Source organism: Balaenoptera ricei, chromosome 3, assembly GCF_028023285.1.
Source record: "Balaenoptera ricei isolate mBalRic1 chromosome 3, mBalRic1.hap2, whole genome shotgun sequence".
Lineage (NCBI taxonomy): Eukaryota > Metazoa > Chordata > Mammalia > Artiodactyla > Balaenopteridae > Balaenoptera > Balaenoptera ricei.
Window position 1 is genome coordinate 154967923 of NC_082641.1, and position 21974 is coordinate 154989896.

At 39.7% G+C, this 21974-nt stretch overlaps 1 protein-coding gene across 1 annotated transcript in view; it reads left to right on the plus strand.

Annotated features, from left to right (window-relative positions):
- The first annotated feature begins 508 nt into the window (after nt 1-508).
- The window catches only part of LOC132362730 (ELKS/Rab6-interacting/CAST family member 1-like), a 184514-nt gene continuing 163048 nt past the window's right edge, over nt 509-21974 (plus strand). The window contains 1 exon segment of the mRNA XM_059917706.1: nt 509-705. Within this exon segment, the coding sequence (XP_059773689.1) occupies nt 681-705 (25 nt within the window). The 5' untranslated portion in view covers nt 509-680.

The following is a 21974-nucleotide window of genomic DNA, read 5'->3' on the forward strand; positions in this document are numbered from 1 at the left end:
CATTTTTCTAATAGGTAGGAGCATTGTCTTTAATTGACGGGGGGGGGGAATAAAGGAAGTAACTCAGATATTCATTAATATCAATAGAATGATCTTGATTAAGCATAGTCAGTCCCTGAACTAGTGTCCTCCCGGACTGGGGAGTGCAGCGCGGGGCGGGGACTCGCAGAGAGGAGAACAGCGCATCAACCCCAGCGAGAGGCGCGCAGGTCTCGGGATGCGGAAGGCGGGCCGGCGCCGCGCTCCTCTCCGCCCCCGCGAGCGAGACGGTCACGTGCAGTGGAGGAGCTGACCTCCGAGGGCGGGCCTGGGAGGGGCGCGGCGCAGGTGGTTCAGGGTCGCCCGAGGCTAGGCGCGAGGCGGGCACTTACGCAGCGCGGGGCAGAGTGCGAGCCGGGGCCGGAACCGCCGCGGGTGGGGAAGGGCGGGGAGGAGCCTGGGAGCGCGCCGGCCGCCGCAGGGGGAGGGGCGGGGCGGAGCCGCGGCGCGCGCGCCCGTCGGAGGGGGAGGGACAGAGCAGCCATTGGGCGCGCTCAGTGTGGCCGCTGCGAGCGTGGGGCGAGCGTGGACCGCGGCGCGGCGGTGCGACTCCTTCCCCGGCCCTTCTCCCCGCCGCAGGCGAGGGCACCGTGTGGCGGCGGCGGGGCCAGCGAGGCCGCAGGAGGCGGCTGTGCCCGGGCATGGTGGTCTGGGGCAACGCGGAAGGTGAGCGACCCCCGGGCCGGCGGCGGGGGTGGGGGCGGGGTGGGACTGGCCTCGCGTCGCCGGGCGGCGGCCCAAGCGCGGGCGGCCTGAGGCGGGGCGGGGGCGGCGCGCCGGCCCGGCCCCCGCGGCTCTTGGTCTCGCGGCCTGGGCGGCCCGCGAGAAAAAAAAAAAAAAAAAAAAGAACTTAAAAATTGAGAGTTGCATATATAATAAAATGGCATGAAACTATACACAAGCATTGTCCCAAAACCAGTTTGCTGGTTTTGATACTGTAATATAGTTAGGTAAGATGTAACCATTGGAGGAAACTGGATGAAGCATACATAGGACTTCTTTGTACTATTTTTGCAACTTCTTTTTTACCTCTGATTTTTTCAAAATGAAAAAAAAAGTCAACAATTTTAGTGCTGTTTTCTTGTCGATGAAATACTGTCCCGCCATGAAAGCAATGAATTACTGATAAAAACCGAGGGCTACATCTCAAAAACATCATATTGAATAAAAAAGCAAATAGCATAAAAAGATATAGTATAAAGCTCAGAACATACAACCTAAACAATATGTTATTTAGAGATACAGCTATGAGAAAATTAACAAGAAAAGCAAGTGAATGATAAGACACAAACTTGAAGATAATGTTTATCTCAAAGGACTAACGGAGGGTATGTGACCAAGAAAAGGGATTCAGGGTCCTCAAAGGTGATTGTAATGTTCTTTTCCTTAAATTTTTATTAATCACTATTTTATAACAACTCTGAAGTCTTAAAAATGTATAAACCTGATCTTTAGCATTTAATAATCACCTTTATTGAAAAGAGTAAAATTAAGTGAAAGGTGAATAAAATTCAGCAACATTAAACATGTTTGATAGAGCATATAATTATAAGAGCATCTAAGAGAAGATTGGGTTCTAGTTTAAATTCTGGTCTGACTAATTTGGGGTTAGTAGGTTTTGGTCAGTGGTTTTTGAAGGGCGGTCCCTGGGCCAGCAGCATTAGTACCACTTAGATATTTGTTAGAAACGTAAATTCTCAGACCTTACCCCAGACCTACGCTCTTGGGGAAGGGCCCAGCACTCTCTATTTTAACACAAACCCTCCAGGAGGTTCTGATGTGCACAGACTTTTGAGAGTCACCAGGAAGTTCAACTTTCTCACCCATAAAATTAGAAGATAAAACTAGATCAGTATTTCCCAAAGTGTGGTATATGTAGTACTGATCATGTGCAAGATGTTTTTAAGTGATAGACACATCACCATTTAAAATTTTATTTATTGTAATGTTTGTTAGACTAGTACAGATAGCTTACCAAACCCATAAGTTCACTGATGTTGTGTCATACATTGCTAAGTTAAAAAAAAAAGAGGAAAGGAATCAACTTAATGTAAATATAAATAATAAGGCAAAATAGTAAGGTATGTATAGCAGAAAGTAACACAGCATTGTACATCAACTATACTCCAATAAAAATTTAAAAAGTAAGGTGATATGAGAATATCACAAAATTCCTGGGGTTAGTTCTTAGATATTAAAGTTTCAGTAGTCCTGAAGAGGATCAGTCTTGAAAATATTTTCCATTCTAAAATTCTGAGACTTCATATGCTTGCTTTTCTTACAGATCTGCCTCCTTAATTTTGCTTTTTAAAATTCAAGCTAATACGTTAAAAATTTAGTCCACACAGCTTGTGTTGGGAGAGGAATGGCCTGTTAATGTGCTTTTGTATTGGGGGATACTTATCTGAGATTGAAAATTTAACCATAGTTAATGGAAAGTGTGGATAATTCACATGCGAATCATTAAAATTAAATATATTAAGGAGAAATCTGTTTTGAAAACATAATTTAATTTTAGAAGCACTTTCTTTCACTACGTGTAGTATTTATAGTGGAATAGGCAGATGGTTTTATGTAAGGAAATGAAATGAGGTTTGTGGACAGTAAGAAACATATTTTGATAATTAGGGATTTAGACTTTGAAAAGTCTATACAAGTTATAAACAGCTACAACATGACCGGCCCTTTTGTTAAAAAGTAAATTGATTTATTTATTTATTTTTGGCTGCGTTGGGTCTTTGTTGCCGTGTGTGGGCTTTCTCTAGTTGCGGCGAGCGGGGACTACTCTTCATTGCGGTGCGTGGGCTCTAGGCGCGCGGGCTTCAGTAGTTGTGGCACTTGGGCTCAGTAGTTGTGGCTCGTGGGCTTAGTTGCTCCGCAGCATGTGAGATCTTCCTGGACCAGGGCTCGAACCCGTGTCCCCTGCATTGGCAAGTGGATTCTATACCACTGCGCCACCAGGAAAGCCCCTGACTGGCCTTTTTAACTGGCATTTTAAATAGCTTTTTTGCGATGTAGTTCACATACAGTTCACCCACTTAAAGTGTACAATTCAGAGGTTGTGTATAGCCAGAGAGTTGTGCAGCCATCACCGTGCACAATTCTAGAACATTTCATTACCCCAGAAAGCAACCCTATATCCATTAGCAATTATTCTCCATTCCCTCTACACTCTCAACCCTAGGCAACCACTTATCTACATCTTATTTCTATGGATTTGCCTATCCTGGGCATTTCATATAAATAGAATTTATATTTCATATAAACATAATGATATGTAGCCTCTTGTGACTGGCTTCCTTAATATAATATTTTCAAGGTTCATCCGTATTGTAGCATGTATCAGTACTTTATTCCTTCTTATTGCTGAATAATATTCTGTTCTATTGATATTATATGTCACTTGATGGACATTTGGGTTGTTTGCACTTCTTGTCTTTTATGAATAATGTTGCATGTATGAACATTCATGTACAAGGGTCTGTGTGAAAGTATGTTTTAATTTCTGTTTTATACCTCGGAGTGGGATTTCTGGGTCAGATGATGACTGTGTTTAACATTGTAAGGAACTGACTGGATCTAAAATGCATTCTCATTCAAAGCAAAATTACAAGTTTGCTGAAAACTGAAATACATTTCTGTTCTAATTTATAATAAGGTACCAATTTTGTTTGTCAATGGTTTTATTACAGAATATCTCTCTAAAATGATATTTGGCAAAAATCATCATTAAAATACATGTTTTTGAAAACAGCAGCTTACAAACGGCTGTTCTACATCACAGTTTATCATCATTTATCAAAATTGTCACATCTTCTGTGACATGGTTCTTTCTCTGCATATTTTATCGCTGCCTGTGTCGTTTAGCCATTTAGGGGAAAAAAATGTCATGGAATCTGCTTCCTGAGCTGATGATTGAATTCAGATTGTTTTGGTTGACTTTTACAAATAAATTACATGTTAAGAAACTGATGGTAGTTTTTTTTCTAAAATTCTCGTTTCAGCAGTAATAAAAAACATACTTCTAAAAATAAAAACATAACATTTTGTAGTCTAGCTGCATCTGACACTTGATATTTTGCTGTGTGGCCCTATTAATATTTTGAAGTTATAAGGAGAGATACTATTTTGTGTAATGAGAATTTATGTTCAGTAAATTGTTAATATTTGACTTTGTCTTACTTTCTTCTAATGCTTTCCTAAAGTCTTATGTACTAAATTACCTACCTTTAGATTTCTTTTTAGGAAAGGTGTTCAAGATATTTCTTTTTCATACCTACTTGTGAAATGAGGTTTTTAGCACCTCCTTGTTATGAAGGAATATTTCTGAAAAAAATAAGATAAACAACTAAATGCAGTGAATAACTGAAGTAATAGAGAAGTGGTAGTATAGAAAAAAGATGCTCCTCAGGGAAGAGAAAGAAAAAATACCAGTTGGACTTGAATGGATAAGATTTATTTAAAGCCTTTCATTGCTGCATGAAGGATAAACAAAAAGAGTAGTAAGGCAGCATGAGGCAATCAGTGTCCTTGTAAAGAAGACAAGAAATATCCTTAATCTCTGAATCTATAACTATATGATTCTACACATAGATCAGCTAAAATCATCCTTTGTTTTATTTCTAGTAGGGATAAGCTGTTCTATGCACAATATTGTAATGGATGTTTGTAGTGAAGACTTGAAGCATTTGGATCATTTGGGAAGTAGACTCAGACAGGGTTTAGTGTGTAGAATACTTGTAAGCATGTGCCCTTGGGAACAACATAGTGGGAGGGAGGCAGAGGCGTCAGGATTGGGCAGAAGCTTACGTCAAAGTGTCTCCTTGGCCAGCCTTCCAAGAGAGGTTTGTTGATAGCTTGGATGTGGGGTATGACAGAAAGAGGTGTCAGGATGATTTCAAGGATTTCAGCCTAACTAACTAGAAGGACGAAGTTGTCATCAACTTCATCCTTTAAAAGGAGGTTTGGTGGAGAAGATCTGCAGTTAGTTGGGCTTGTTAAACGTTCGAGATCTGTAAAACATCTATTGGCAGAGGATGAGTTGGTGAGTCCATATGTGAAACTGGAGCCCAGGAAAGAGGTCTGCAGTATATATAAATATGGGGGTGGTCAGCATAGGATAGATGCTAATTAGACCAGGAGACTAGCTGAGACCACCAAGTGAGCATGTGTAGACTGACTTGAGGATGAGACAGGGCTGAGTCCTGGGACACTTCAGCGCTTAGAAATTGGGGCAAATAGGGGAAACCAGCGGAGGAGACTGGGATGGAGCCCCAGGACCCAGCACACTGCTTAACAGCAGTGGGTAGTAGATGTTTATTTCGTGGGTAAATGTCCAAAGGGGAGGGAAAATAACATAGGACAATGATGAATTTTATTTCTCCAGGTAGAATAAATTAAAAGGTGAAAAATAGGATCAACTGTTATCTATCTCCTCGGGTGAATGGGTGGGGAGTGAGTCATGGAAATTAGAATAAAAATAGATGTGTTCTTTTCTATAAAAATAGATGTGTATACCTATAAAATAGGAACCGTTCCTTTTAATAAACTGAAGTATTTTTAATGCAGTTACTTTCTTTTAATCTTTATGGTACCTATTGTGCTTGTGTGGCTAATTCTTCGAGAAACTGTATAAAAATGTCCCTTGTGTATAGAGATGAATCCAGTTCTTCAGATTGATTATTTCTATTGTTTGTGAATATGCTTTAAAGTAGCACATTAAGTAGTTGAAACTCATTTGAGAAATTATCCTATATTTGTATCTCTCTTCTTTGTACTAAATGACAGAAGAATTTCATTTATATATTTGCTTCCATATATTTGATAATTTACAGTAGAATTTTCAGTGTTCTTCATGGTTAAAATTGGTACTAAAGGTGATTTGGAAATTGTGTTGAGCATGTATCTTGCTAAACTATAGAAGACAGACATTTTGTTCAAGGATTTTATATTCTAGGTGAAAAAGTTAAAACATTTATGGAAAGGTACATAAACAATTTTCTTGGGAAAATATACAGTTATGTCATTGAAACTCTGAGTCCTGTCTTACACTGAGCGGGACATTTATTAAAGAATAGACTGAAAGTAGAAATATCTGTAAGCTTGAATTTTGACAGAATGAAAGAAGAATACAAAAATCAAGCTCACAAACTCAGCTGCCTTGATGTGGATGAAGCTTCTGTGAACAGACAGCTACTGTCCTTGAATAATAGTTCACATATCTTTTATTTATTTATTTATTTATTTTTGGCTGTGTTGGGTCTTCGTTTCTGTGCGAGGGCTTTCTCTAGTTGTGGCGAGCGGGGGCCACTCTTCATCGCGGTGCGCGGGCCTCTCACTGTCTCGGCCTCTCTTATTGCGGAGCACAGGCTCCAGACGCGCAGGCTCAGTAGTTGTGGCTCGCGGGCTCAGTTGCTCCGCGGCATGTGGGATCTTCCCAGACCAGGGCTCGAACCCGTGTCTCCTGCATTGGCAGGCAGATTCTCAACCACTGCACCACCAGGGAAGCCCACATATCTTTTAAAGTGAATTAAGCTTTGGTTGTATTGGACCTGACCTGTCGGTGAGAAGGAGATGGCTGAGTCCAGGGAGGCGTGTGAGCTTTCTCAAGACAGACTGGAGTCGCTGGTGACTGAGACAAGTAGTGAAACGTTATTTCAAGGGTTGAAATGTGAATAGGAACCAGTGATTTAACAATGCTCATCTCTAACTTTTAAGCCTTTTCTTGAGCCAGAAACCTTGGTTTTTTATGAGAGTTTGAGATTCCCTGAAGATACAACCTAGGTTGGACAGTTACCCGGATCTATTATATATTTAAGCTCAGGAAAGTTATGTGAACTGTGTTACTGCTTCTTGTTTTTGTGAATTTTTGGTCCAGGCTTTCAGAAAGACCTGAGCTGAACTCTAGGACAAAGCTTGTGGTGACCACCATTGCTGTTTCAAGCCACTGTCCTCTGTGTTTCTTTCTGTCATTAAGGAATTTTGTTGTCATAGCTCCTCTATTACTGACGTGTGTGTGTGTGTGTGTGTGTGTGTGTGTGTAGAGGGTGTCCTTCATTTGTAAATTCTGTAATCTTTGGACCTTGGATGGAGATGGTAAATACAGAAGTCTTAGAATAGAATTGGTCCCAAACTATTTTGAGAGAAAACGCAAAGCATATTAAAACTTACGTTTTCAATTAAAGCATAGGGAAACCATTCACAAAAAGGGTGCAGAAGCTGATGCTGTTGTTTATTGTGTTATATGCTGGTTATAGACCTTCATTTTACGGTTATTTCTCTGAAATGCAGTAAAAAAAAACCAAAAAACAGAAAACAATGCCTGGCACCATAGCAGCCCGTATGAAATGAGGCATATGCTGTTTCTAAGACTCACAGCATGTTTTTCTGATACTGTGTTTGCCCATAAACATGTTGATGGTAGGTGCTGTCTGTGGCAGGGGCGGTTTTCCTATGGAAATCCTCTCTTGAACGTACTGGTTTCTGATTCCCCTTGAGGAAGAATGAAGCTCCTTTTTGCTTCCTTAGCAAATTTGATACTTCAGGTATTAATAACATAGCCAGTGGTTGATATGTATCTTGATGACTTACAGGTCATCATGATGGCTGCTCTGTCATAAGTTGCTGTGGTTTCAGAGTACGTTAGAACTCTACGCAGTGTTTTGAGGTGGGAGGGAGCTGAGGTGTAATGAAAGAGAAATTCCCTGCACAGCAGTGGTGATGCCTTAATGATAAAATCATCTTGCTCGGTCTCAAAAATCACTGGGTCTGCCAGCAACAGCATTAGATGTGAAGTCTGACCTGGGCTTCCATTTTGATTTTGCCATTAAAAGCGTTATGACTTTGCCCTCAGCACTTCTGCGAGTCTAGAGGAATGTTAATTACTAAATGAAAACAAATTTATGAGATCCTTTTGATGGAGTAGAGTGTAATATCTGCTGAGTGCCCCAATATACATTCAGCCCTCTAGAGGAGAAGACTTATAAGTGGTAAAGAGTAGGCTGCTTTTGGAGAAGGAAGCGTGAGGTGAGATGGCAAATTTGGGAATACGTTTTCTAAGGAAGGCCTTGGAGGAGGCCATCATTCTGTAAACCTGAACTTGAGATACAGCAGTGTCCGTTTTGGGGATAGGAGGTCTCTGGGGCATTTATGATTGGGAGTGTGTGAAAATACTGATTGAGAGCCACGAGACCCTGTGACATTGGCTGCATCTAACCCAGGTCTTTCTCATTTAGGGCCCCAGACTAGGGAAGCTACAGTTATCTTCTGAAAGATAGTAAAAAAGATGATCTTGCTGCTCTGAAAGTGAAAGAATCCAAATTTTGGTGAAGAAATGTTTTAGGGACAGGATTGCCCCCATGTTTTTAATATCACTCTTGACTGATTGTTTATTTCGCTTCTTATTTGGGGAAAAGGATATGGAAGTTCAGGTTGGGAAGATTACTTGGAAGAGTTTCTTAAGAATAACCTCATTAGATAGTTTGTGTGTAGATGTGAGAATAAAGTTTTCTTAGAAACAAATGATTTTTTTTACAGTTCAAATATTTTATTTTCCTTAAAGATAGGAGTAGATTTTATAGTTTGAGACTCTTGCTATTATTTAAGCAATAACCAATAAATGTGAGTAAGTAGCAATTATTTAGGAAGAATGATATAATGATGAACTATTGGAAAATATAAAAACTATAGATAGCATTGTGGAATTGGAAGGGACTTATCACCTGATTTTATAGACAGTTTATCTCATTATTCAGCCTCCTCACTGTAAAGTGGTAAAAATATTAGTTGATCCAGAGTTATTTTAAGGAATAAAAGAGAATTTATTCATTCAACAATTATTTATTAAGTGCTTACTAGGCGCTGAGGCACATGCAGGTTCAGAGGATGTGTCTGTGTATTAGAAAGAAGAAAATCCTGGCCTTCATGGATTTTACCGACTAAGAGGCAAGAGGCTTTACCCAGTGATGACAAACGTGATGAGGGCTTCCAGTGTGCTCCCTGCAGTGGTGTTTTAGACTGAACACAGTGCCTGATAGTTGCGGTAGAAGAAGACTAGCACCAATGTGTCTTGGATGCAAAGTACACCCATTATCGCATTTAAATCTAACACCAGGTCTATAAACTAGGTCTAGTTTCCCCCCTTTTACAGCTGAGCAATGTTGTGTTCTTTTAGGTCTGTGATCAAATCATGGTTATTAAATAAATTAATGAGTAAACTTAGACCTAAAGTGTGGTCCAAGGTCTTCAGCCAGATAGTGGCAGAGCTGGCACTAGAACTGGTTTTGACTCAAGCTCAGGGCTCCTTTCATTGTACCACATTGCCCCTCAGAGCGTGCATGGGCAAATAATCGTATGTACCATGGTAGATAGGAAGAGTGCACAGTTTCAGAGATCCCATACTTGCCAATATGAAAATCATTTCACACAGTACAAATAATAACAGCGAAATCAGGGCTGCTGGCATCCTCAGTTTTAATTCCCATCGCTAGTTATATTCAATTATCCAGTGAGATGGACTTTGAGCTGTGGATTTAGTGTATTAAGTAATAGGATCCAACTCGAAGTTTTCTCTGGCAAGCTATTGGCTGTGAAGTAAATTCAAGGCTATTCATCCAAAACGTAAGGTGTCCTGAAGTAGATGTATATGTCATCTTGTCTAACGGGTGGGTTGTGTGAGAGATTTTTCTTTCCAGATTGAGTCATTGGAGACCATTGCTCCTATTACTGCCTTTGAAGTCCTGCAGCTGGTGAACCTTTGGTAGTTGAGATTTCTTTCTCAAAAAACAAAAACCAAAAACATGTATTAGAAGTATTTGTAGTCTAGTTGTGTGTGGGTTACGTGTCTTAATTAGTAAAGTTCTAGTGAATGTCTTGGGATTTTATAAAAACTTCAGTAATAACAACTAAAAATGAACATTTCTGATCCTTTCTCGTGACCCCATAATCAAATCCAAGTCAGTTTCTACTCTCTGCCTGCTATCCTCCAACTCTGAACCATCTTGAAAATACTTGTTTTTTCTAAACATTGTTAGTTTAGGGAGTTACTTGGAGTGAGAGAGTCTCTTTCCTTTGGCTTCCTTTGGGTCAGCAAAGCAGAGGAGTTAGTTTTGGAGGGTTCTCCTTCTATGCATCATCAATTTTAGTCCTTGGCAACGTCTCTAGTCCCAAAGAAATGATGTGGGACTCCCCACGTCTTCCAGAATTTTTAGAAGGCATGTGATGTATTAAGAGTACCTGTGTCTCTTCTGTAATTCATTTGGGCTCTGCAAAATGCCAAAGTGTATCTAATAGAGCAGTACAAGACATGTGCCTATTTTCTTAAAAGTCAACCTTAATTTCGTGTCACTCCAGTCTGCCGCTGGTCTACCCAATAATTAGGATTTTAAGGCTTATGAGTAGTTAGGGGCGCTCCTAGTCCAGAAAGGAGATGCAACTGAAAATATGACATATATTGGCACTACCACTGCAGTGCTTTGGGTTTAAACATTCATCAGTCAAAACTAAACTCTATGAAATGAATGCCAGGATAGACCAGTCTCATCCTGATTTCCTGTCTGGAGTCTATTGCTATAAAAGGTGTATAAGTTTATAATTCCTGCCCCTAATAGTCCCTTGCTTCTGTAGAGCAGTGTTTCTTTCCCAAGCACTTAAATATGTTTGATTTTACCCTTGCACCTGTCGTTTAAGGCAGACACACTCAAGTTGACACACAGTTTTTCTCATGACAAGGACCAGTTGTGATTTATGGCCATTTACAGGATGTCAGTGATGTGGAGAGGGTACATTTTGAGCGAACAAGGCTATATATGTATATCCTTTCACTTGGCAATAAAGAACATGGTAAAAAGCTGTTTTCTTCTGAGTGAAGAGCCCTTAGGCTAACTTCCTATAATGTTCACCTAATGTGTTACTATGTTCAAGTCACCTTAACAAATATTTCTTGAGTGCCTGCCTCCTGCAAGGTATTCCACTGGCTGAAGTGAAAGTTTCTGTGAGAAGCCTGATGTATAGAATTTGGAAGTAAAAAAATGCAGTGTTAGTGTGGGTCTTTACTGCTTTAGTTGAAAAGAAAGTGTTATGAGGTAACCTGTCTTTTCCTTTATGAATTTGGCTTGTTTAGCAAGAAACGTATTAACCAAAGATGAAAGGTAGATTCAGGAACATTTATTCACTTTTGAGTGTAAACTTTTATTTTCACCAGAAATTCCTAAACACCTTGATTATAATAAAGTACAACCCTGATTTTGGCTTTTAGGGCCAAGGATAAAAGATTCGTAGACTTACTGAAGAGTAGATTCTGTGAAAGCACAGACTCCTGATAAACGCTGAGTGCCCTGTAGTCCTCTAGATCAGTGGTCCCTAACCTTTTTGGCACCAGGGACCAGTTTCGTGGAAGACAGTTTTTCCACGGACGGGGGGTTGGGGGTATGGTTCAGGTGGTAATGTGAGTGATGGGAAGCGGCAGATGAAGCTTCGCTCGCTCCCCGCCACTCACCTCTTGCTGTGCGGCCAGGTTCCTGGGGGGTTGGGGAGCCCTGCTCTAAATAACTGTCCTAAAAGTGGAAGAACCAGTCTTTTTGTTGGTGAGGACCCAGTGGCCTCCATCATTGTAACTACTGTGATATAACCTGTAGTGTGTGATTGATAAATAATTTAATACTGTTGACAGGGGTATTTGTTGCTTACTTTGTACATTTGCAAGCAGTTCTTTCTTCCTCATGATACTCCTTGCATTAATAGTTGAGCGAAATGACATGATGAGTCAATAAGACTGCTTTCCCTGTGACCAGAGTTGTCAGGACAAGTCAAGGTCTAATCAGACATTTTCATTTCATTAAGTTGGACTTTTGCCAGAGCCTTTTGGAAGCCAGCATAACACTTGTTCTTGCAGGTCATTGGCCCAGACACAGTCACATGATTACACCTCCATGCGAGAATGTCTGGGAAATGCTGTTTTATAGTCTTGTTTCGGAATAAAAATCAGGCTTCTGACGTTAAGAAAAAGGCTACTGCTGAGCTACCCCAATTCTTTTCCTACCTCCGATTTCTTCCTGATACTTAGATGGAAGATCTGGCTGTATTCCTTTTCTTGAACTCTGTGTGGCATACTTGGGTACTTCATGTCCTAGTCTTTCAACTTGAGAGGAGGATCCTTCAAGTTTTTGCAGCTTTCAGCTCCATGAGCTCAGTAGGAGTATCCTTGAAGCAAAATAAGAACAGGGTGTTGCATGCTCTTTTTTTTTTTTTTTAATTTCAGATTTTAATGATCAATTTTAGTTATCTATGCAAAGTGATTCATGCAAATCATAAAATTCTTAGAGGAAAAGGAACCCTGGGACAGAAGACATGGGTCCACTGAGGGCGGTAGTCATGGTTTGCAAATAAAAATTGTGACTGCAGCCAGAAGAAGGAACAGTGGGTGCTGAGAAAGGAAATGACAGATAACCATTCCTAGAGGGTTTATTTGGCTTTTGAGAAATAAGTAAACGAAAAGTTCCCTCTAGTTTGCTGCTTTGAGTCTTCCCTTTGAACACATCATCTAGGCAGAGTTGACATAGATGGTTCTTTTAATTTAAAATCTCTGTAGTCTTCAAACAAGGAGGCCCCATGCAGGCAGTCTCATAGATGGTTGTACATGAATTACCCATCTGTCTTCAAAAAAGGGAGTTTCTGATTTCCTTCTAAGAAAAGGATTTGCAGGATGTGGTGGGAATGAGGTGAGCGAGGCCTTCAACTTCCATTCAGTTGCAGACATTTTGGAGGCAACTTGAACTCTTTGGATCATACTTTAATCCCTGATACCTAAGGATGGCGATCCTAATTTCAGCATCTGGGTGGTATTCATGAAAGGCTTCTGGTTGAATAAGTTAGGAAGGATGCTCATATGAATAAACCTTATTATATGCCCCAGTTTCTGGGCAGCCTGCAGTACCGAGTTCTGACCTGGGATTAGGATGCCTTGTGTGGAGCTAGTGCCACTGCAGCTCTTAAGTCTCATCCAAGATGGTTATTTTCCATGTGCTTCTGAGTAGCTGTTTCTTTGGCTTTCTAATAGCATGGATACTCAGCATAATCACAGACTCCTAGATATGGAAGTATCTGAATGATAATGTAGTCTAATTTCGAAAGAAATGAGATGAAAGAGGCCAAGTGACTTGCTTCAAGGTACCTGGTAGAAAAACTGGTGTTAGAACCTTGGTTCCGTGTTCTCAGTCCAGTGCTGTCTTGCAGTGCACTGAATTTCTCAGAGAAAATGAGACTAAAGGCGGTGTTTTTCTATGTCCTCCTTTGCTCCTGGTACTTAACAGACCTGGAATCTACTCATGTATGTGTCAGGTTTTAGATCAGCAATAGGCTCACTGATTATGGAAATAATTGGGGAGATGTGGTATGTGTGAAAGTTTCAGGTAAGCGAGGCAAGGGGTTGTTGTGGTGGATTGGGAGATGTTTGCCAGTTCAACTCACATTTCTGCAGTGCGTGATGGGACTTGGGGCTCTTCTTTCTGTAGCTTATTAACAGATAAGCTGTTTCGCTGCTGGAGCTGCTGAATCTACAGTAGCATGAATCAGCAAGAAGGAGGCGTGATTAGTCACGTGGACTTAGGCCTTTCCCATTGCCAAGGCTTGATATATTCACATCTTCCACTTTTTTTTTTCCTTCCGGTTTTACTGAGATATAATAATTGACATACAGCACTGTAAAAGTTGAAGGTATATAGCGTAGTGCTTTGACTTGCATACATCATGAAATGATTATCACAGTAAGTTTAGTGACCATTCATCATCTCATATAGGTACAAAATTAAAGTAGAAAAAAAAGTGTTTTTTTTCACATCTTCTGTTTTTTCCTCTTTGTAGAGGCTCATCACATGGAATGATAACATGTTTAGTCTTCTGTGTTACACTTGGTTTAGTCCACGTAATTACATGTAATGTAAAATTACATACAGTGCAAATCAGTCAAGAGGCTATCTTTCCTTCCTCCATCTCTGAGACATGGGTGACCACAGGAGGCCCCTCTGTTGACATTTCTTGCTCTTGTCGTGGCCCTGTTGCCAATCAGTCTAAAACAATATTTTTCTGTGAATTTCTTGTGAAGTTATTTACATGAAAAGTTTTCTAAACGTATGTAATTCAAACTTGATTCTTTGTTTAATGCCAGTGCAATTTTTATGGACTAGAAAAACAATTATATGAATTCTAGATTTTCCCGGGAAATCTATAACATGCAGATCTGAAGTTCATATGGGACCTCTGTCTCCTCGTGAGCCCTAGGTAAGGTACAGTGAGGATGGAGAGGTGGATAAAGGAAGGAGTGAGTGATGCTTCATTGGGGAAGGTGAGCAAGGTGGCCAGATAGGTTTGTTTCATGACAAAGAGTGTGATTTAAGCACTTACTTTCTTTTGAAAACATCTCTTTTCACCATCTCCCTATCCTGATATCACAGGAAGAAGGAAAAAACCAAACAAACCTGTTGCCTCATTTCCTAAAGCAGTGATTCTCAAACTTTAATGAACATGCAAGTCACCTTGCCTTTTAGAAGACTGCCGACTCTGATTTAATAGTGGTGGGGCAGTGGTTCTCAAAGTGTGTTCCTCAGAGCAGCAGCTCTGGTTCCGCCAGCCGTGTTAGAACTATAAATTCATGGACCTCGCCTGACCTGCTGAATTAAAATCTCAGAGGATCGGCCTCAGAAACTGTTCTTACCCATTCACCAGGTGATTGTTGTGTACCTTGAACATTTGAGAATCACTGCCATTGAAGCTATTCTCTTGGGATTTTCCCAGGCCTCTGGTATTTGCTACTCTGTGATTGGGCCTTGGTATTATTCCCTTGCTATTTAGCAATTGAAACTTTTGGGCAGAGATTTTACTTGAGGCTCCTGACTGGATGTTAGTGTCCAGCAAGTTAACTGGCTCTATTAAAGTATGTTTCTTAGTCCTTCACCACTCTCTCTGTTATAACCCTGATACTTTGTAAAGCAAAGATGCCATTTCATGGAATCATGAACATCAGTACCATGGCTAGACACCATACATAACATGGCGATCGGGTAATACCTTAAAAGGTAGACTGAAAAAGAAACCGACAAGATAAAACACCCCAGAAGAAAACGCTCTTGTAGATTTTCAGGGGTTTTACATCTTAATATCAACTGAGTCCCAATTCACAGATAGTTTCAACCATATTAATAGCCAGTGGGCGTTGTTACCTAGGTTCTATGCCTGCTTGGTTCAGATGAGTGCAAACATGCTTAGCAGTGCCTTTACCAGTGTTGCCATTACTGGTGAAGGAAGAATATTTTATAATAGGGATTGGATTCTCTCAGAAGTCAGTTTTCTTAAGGTATTTGCAAAGGATGAATGTTACCTCCTACAGTGTTTCAAGAGCTCTAACTTTAATTTTCTGAAAGTTTTATTGATTTCTTCCAAAGGCTATAGCTGGAGAAATACGCACTGTATGTTTGTCAGATTGGTTACAGGGTCTCCAGTATAGGTGGGCTGAGGCTGTGTTTGTGCTTTTCCTCTGGGAGGTTTTTCATCTTAGAGAAAGGATCCATGTGTTTTGTGAATCTCTATAAAGCAATGAGAGGAGTTCAAAATGTATTAGAGTATTCGACAAGTGCTCCAAAGAGGGCTATTTGGGCACAAGGTCTAGATGCTAATGTATTATGTTCTTTGAAAACAGCTTAAATGTAAGTACATATAAGAACCCTAGTTAAGATTTAAGGGTAATGCTGTAAGATCTCTCATAAAGGATTCACAAAAAGTGCTGCAATTTTGTAACCTTTCCAGAAGCAATACAGTGTATGTTCACCCCTCATTTGCAACTTGAAGAAATTTATCCAGTTTATGTGGAAAATTGAAAAGAAGCAGATGCTTATTCCTAAGCTAGAGTTTTGAAGGCCAACAATTAAAATAAACATGTCTCTGCCAAAACTTGAACTAAATTAAAAAATTTAGCATATAAATTAAAGCTTACTTAAAACTAAATTTATCAAGGAAATACATTTGTTTTGCATTACTGGTTTCAATTATTGTGAAAAGGCTTCATTTTTATGGAACACTGAAGATTTTTCAAAGTTTCCAACAATTTATTAGACAATTGCACCACTGAAAACGAGTTACGAGTGTCTGGCTTAAATGTATGAACTATTAGCACATCGTTGATGAGCTTAGAGAGAGATGTTAAAGCAGCCATTATCCTCCTGCAGGTTCATGTTCCTATTCCCAGGGGACTGTAAGAAACTGGTTTGTAGCCTGAAAACAGATAAAGCTATGGGCTGAGGATATACATAGCATCTCTTCTCTCCTATTCGTTTGTTCTTTCTCTCGGGAATCTGAATTTTGGGACATTGCTGATGAATTGCTGTCAGGCATGGGTACTCTTAGTTTATTGCCATAGAAGAAGAGAGAGATTACTTCCTTGTTTGCAGTACCTGTCTGCTCTAGTCCTGTCTGTACAGTGTTTCCTAATTAATATTTCCTAAACACCTACCTCATAACTTTTTGTCATTTACTAAATATTTATTTAGTTCTTGTTTTCCCAGCTTTCTTGAGGTATAATTGACAAATAAAATTGTATATATTTAAAGTGTACAAACTGATTTGATACACCTAGACATTGGGAAATACTGGTCCTGATCAAGTTAATTAACATTTTCATCACCTCACATAGTTCCCCTCTACCCCCATACCCTTGTTTTTGTTTTTGTTTTTTTTGGTGGTGAGAATGGTTAAAGTCTGTTTCAGCAAATTTCAAGTATACAAGACAGTATTATTAACTACTGTAACCATGTTGTACATTGGATCCTCAGAACTTATTCATATTCTTCTTAAAAGTGAAAGTTTGTACGTTTGACCAACGTTTTCCTGTTTCCCTCATCTCCCAGACCCTGGCAAGGACCCTTCTCTTCTGTTTCTATTAGTTCAATTTTTTTTTTTTTTTTTTTTTAAGATTGCACATGTAAGTGATACCATGCAGCATTTGTCTTTCTCAGTCTGGCTTTTTCCATTTAACATAATGCCCTCCGAGGTCATTCATGTTGTCACAAATGACAGGATTTCCTTCTTTTTTATAGCTACATAATATTCCATTGAATATATATACCACATATTCTTTCTTCGTTCATTGATGGACACAGGTTTCCTTATCTTGGCTATTGTCAATAATGCTGCAATGAACATGGGAATGCAGATATCTCTTTGGGATACTGATTTCATTTCCTTTGGATATGTATCCAGAAGTGGGATTGCCGGATCATTCGGTAGTTCTATGTTTAACTTTTTGAGTAACCGCCATACTGTTTTCCATAGTGACTGCACCAATTCACATTCTCACCAACAGTGTACAAGGGTTCCCTTTATTCATATCCTCACCAAGATTTGTTATCTCTTGTCTTTTTTCATAATAAACATTATAATAGGTAGTGAGGTCATATCTCATTGTGGATTTGATTTGCATTTCCCTGATGATTAGTGATGTTGAGCACCTTTTCATATATCCGTTGGTCATTTGTATGTCTTCTTCGGGGAACTGTCTATTCAGGTCCTCTGCCCACTTTTTAATTGGATTTTTTTTTTTTTTAATTTTGCTATTGAGGCATATGAGTTCTTTGCATGCTTTGGATATTAATCCCTTATCTGATAGGTAGTTTGCAAATGTTTTCTCACATTCTATAGGTTGCCTTTTCCTTTTGTTGCTTGTTTCCTTTGCTGTGCAGAAACTTTTTAGTTTGATGTAGTTCTACTTGTTTATTTTTACTTTTATTGCCTGTGCTTTTGGTGTCAAGTCCAGAAAGATATGGCGAAGACCTATGTCAAATAGCTTACCACCTATGTTTTCTTCTAGAAGTTTTATGGTTTCAGGTCTTACATTGGAGTCCTTAATCCATTTCAAGTTAAGTTTTGTCTATGGTATTCTTTCGCATGTGGGTATCAATTTTCCTAACACCAGTTATTGAATAGACTATCCTTTCCCCATTTTGTGTTTTGGGCACTGTGGTCAAAGGTTAGTTGACTGCATATGCATCCCACATAACTATTTTCCTGAAAACTTTCATTTACTCCTGTTTGCTGTGCCAGGATTCATGGCCCTCAGTTTACTGTTCTATTTTCATTGATCCCTAATCATCACTCCGTCTGCTTCAGTCAGTCCAGTGATTTTCCTTCTTCCGCCACATCTCAGGTTCATGCAAAGTAGCTTCTTGGGCAGAGTTGCCTTTTCTTTCTAAACAGGTCCAGTCAGATCATCACGTATGACTGCTTGTACATATAGAGGAAGGCAGACTATCAGGAGAAAACTATTTTAGGATTCTATGTTATAAACATTTTAACTAAAAAACTTTTAAATTTAACGAGTTCATGCTTCTTAAAAAGAAAATGCTGAACACAATTTAATCCTTTCTAGATAAATTAGAATGACATTATACACAGTAAAAATAAGTTGCATTGTAGTGATTTCTACTAGACAGGTAAGGTATTAAGGACTAGTTGTCTGATCCTACATTGAATAATACGTCTTGCAGCTAATATTTGTTTTTATAATGAATGCACACGTGTGTTGGTTTAAATTGCTGTGTTGAGATTAATGTTCTCAGAAATTATTTCTACATTACCAGGAAGTGGTACATTTGAAGCCTCTCCTGTACCATCTTGAGATTAAAAAAAAAAAAAAAAAAGAACTTTCTTTTATTTCCATTACTTAAGTTTATTTAAACTTGTGTTTAAAAAACAAAATATCTTCTCAAATCCCCAGTCATATTTCCATGCAGCTTGGTTCTAAGAGTCCTGGAAACAAAGAACAGTATCAGTCCAGGACCTTTGCAGGAAATGTTCTCAAGATCACTAGTGCATCTTAGGATGTTAGCCCAAGGGCCAACTGGGATATCAGGCCACATTGAAGAGATACTTTAATTTGTAAGATTTGTTGTGACCGTCAGACAACATATGTCTTTTGACTCCATTAAGGAATGTGTGAAGGCACAGCACTACTAATGCTACATTAGCTATCTGTCTTTAACTTTCAAAAATAATTTGAAAGCATTTTTAATGCCATTTTTCAGACGGCGAAAAGAAGTGCAAAGAAGTTAACTTGGCCAAATATAAGTGAAGGAGACGTGATTTTAGCTCGAGAACAAATGCTTTGTCTCATTACTGTACTGCTTCACTATAACAATCAAGATGTGGAGATTTCTAAAATTTTCACCATGAATGTTAAGAAAACACTAGATTGCATGATGTGTTACAGAAACACCCACTAAAATCCACTGAAGTAAGAAGTTGTGAATTCTCTCTGTACTTTGATAAATTCCCCTTGGGAGCACACCGGTTTGGAATCAAGAACGCTTGGTTCTAGTCCTAACATCTGCATTCTGTGGGCCTCAGTTTTTAATATTAAAACTCTCCAAGGCCCCTTCTTAGTGCAGTGATACATGCCTATGGAATTGGGGCTTTTTGCATGCTTTATGAAGTATTTTAGAGCCAGCTGGCCTGGCACTTTACACTGGAGGAAAAAGTAGCCATTAAGGTCTTAAATTTGTCCCGTGTAGTAAAGACTGAAGGTGAAGATGAGAAGTTTTGTTTTCTTAGGTTTTGTTGAAGCAGGCTGCTACTGACTGCTGCCCTGGGATGCTTGGGATTCGTCATAGGGCCGGAGGCTGTGCCTGCCGGTCTGGCAGTGGGCCATCCTGGCGAAGCACAGCACAGGGGCTGGTGTGCGCTGCCACGTGAAGTATTAGATAACTGCCCAGAAGAGCTGCCATACATGCAGAGGAGGGGGTATTAGGGGCTGCCCATGGTAGTCATAAAATGATAGATATGAATCTAATCTTAGAAAAGCGAGTTGAACTCCCTCACTTTTAGTTGGGGCTCAAGGAAGTGAGGAAAGTTGTGCAAGTTTGTACCTTTAGTGTGAAAGTTGAGGATGGAATTCGGGTCTCCTGACTACTTATCTAACTCACCACTTACACTCATTTATGCTAAATACCATGCCTCCTTTTGCTCCCACAGGAATATGGTCACTTGGTGAATTTATGTTCATTTATTTCATGTACAACCTGAAATGCCTCTTCTTGCTTATCAAATCAACATAAAGCACTTGAAAATTGGATTCAAGCTTAGACAACAGACACAGTGACGTATTAAGATCATTTTATGCCGTATCATGATGATTTTTAGGGTGTTAATTAATTTCCGCTCAAGGAAGCATAAACAGCAACTACATGCAGGTAAAAGACAATAGACAAAAAGGTAGCAGTAAATGGTTGCCCTTTGGGTTCCACAGGGCTTGTGTTAGATAAGGTCTTACTTTGCATAGTTATGATGCGGTAAAGAAGTATACTCCCCACTAGTAAATATTTCAGAGATGCTAAATTGGGAAACTGGCAAATTGCAGGTATGAATGGATGAGTACAGTGTGCTCAATGAATAAGGAATCAAAAGGAATCAGAAGGAATCGAAAGAATGTAGGCACCTTAAATGTATTCAGGTACAAAGAAATCACCACAAAGGAGACCATGATGGAGGAGAGGTACTGGCTTGTCAATAGATTTGGGTTTGCAGTTTGGAAACCACTCTGTAAACTCCACAAAAACTGATAATTGTGCTAGTAACCTTGGTGTTGATAATCATAATCTGGGTATTCAGATTTACTGGCATGACATTATGCAAATCAGTTAACCTTTCTGAAAATCTAATTCCTCATCTGTGAAGGAGTTGGATTAGAAGATATTTCCTGGCTTAAATAACCACTGTTGGACAAAGAATCTTATAATTAGTATCTGCAGCTCTTCAGGAGGGAAAAAAATAACGATAATTGATAACTTCAATGAGTAACTTTATTTCTTTGAGTTATGGGATAGTCATGCTTTTTTCAGTCGTCATAGATACTCCCCATCGCCTAAGATTATAAATATATGAGGCTTGAACACACAAAGGAAACTTAGAGATAGTCCACCCCTACTCGAAATTTTATTCTTAAGGGTGGAGAGGCCTTGAATTACAAAGTGACTTGTCTAACTGGTTAATGGTGAAGCCCAAAGGACTAACAAGGCTTCCCAGTTCTCCACACACAGGGCTCTTTTCTCCTATAGGAAAAGGGGTAAATAGGTTTTCTTTCTCATGCCAATTCAGGTTGATTAGTAAGGCCTGGCTGTTTGAGAAAGACTGTGGAACTGAGAGCCAGGTACTATAGAAAAGACTAATGTTATTGATTAGGACTGTTTGCTAGATAAACAGAACAGGGAAGTCACCTATATGTTTGCCACCTCCTCTCAAAGCTATGGTTTACACATGTTCCTTGAGGTTAAACTTTGAATATTTCTTCTGCCTTGCTTTTTAACAACCATCACTCACAATATTAATTAATGTTGTCTAAGGTATTTCACTCTAAGAGACGGCCTATGTCTCAGTGGACCAAACTTGGATTTGGTCATTAGGAAATACGTCATTCTCAGTGCTTGGATCCTCATTGGGTTTTCTTGAGCTGTTTTTCATTTCTGACGCTGCTAAATGTTTTAGACTTCTCCATTAGCATCATGTGGCCTGTCTGACTAGGATTTCAAGCTGCCAGGGCAGGACCACAGCTCTGAGTACAGGCTGGCTGTAGTTTTGTCCCTCATTATAAGACCATGGAATACAGTAGGAGAGGAGCGGCAGATACCTTGTCCTTTGTGGTTCCGACAACTTAAGTGCAATTCTTGGCAGCCTAGTTTTAGACTCTGATATGGGCCTTTTCTCGTATGATGTTGCAGGAAGCTTTCTCTTGCTGCTGACATGTTCTGGCTCCTTGGTTTACTCAGAGGAGTGGTGAAGGAGACATACCTCAAGCCAGGAGCCGCTATGTTGGCCCTTATGCTCTACTTTCTATAACTTTGCAGGATTTTGGAAGAAAATGAGAATATACTCTGGAACTGGAGATACATATACCCACACAT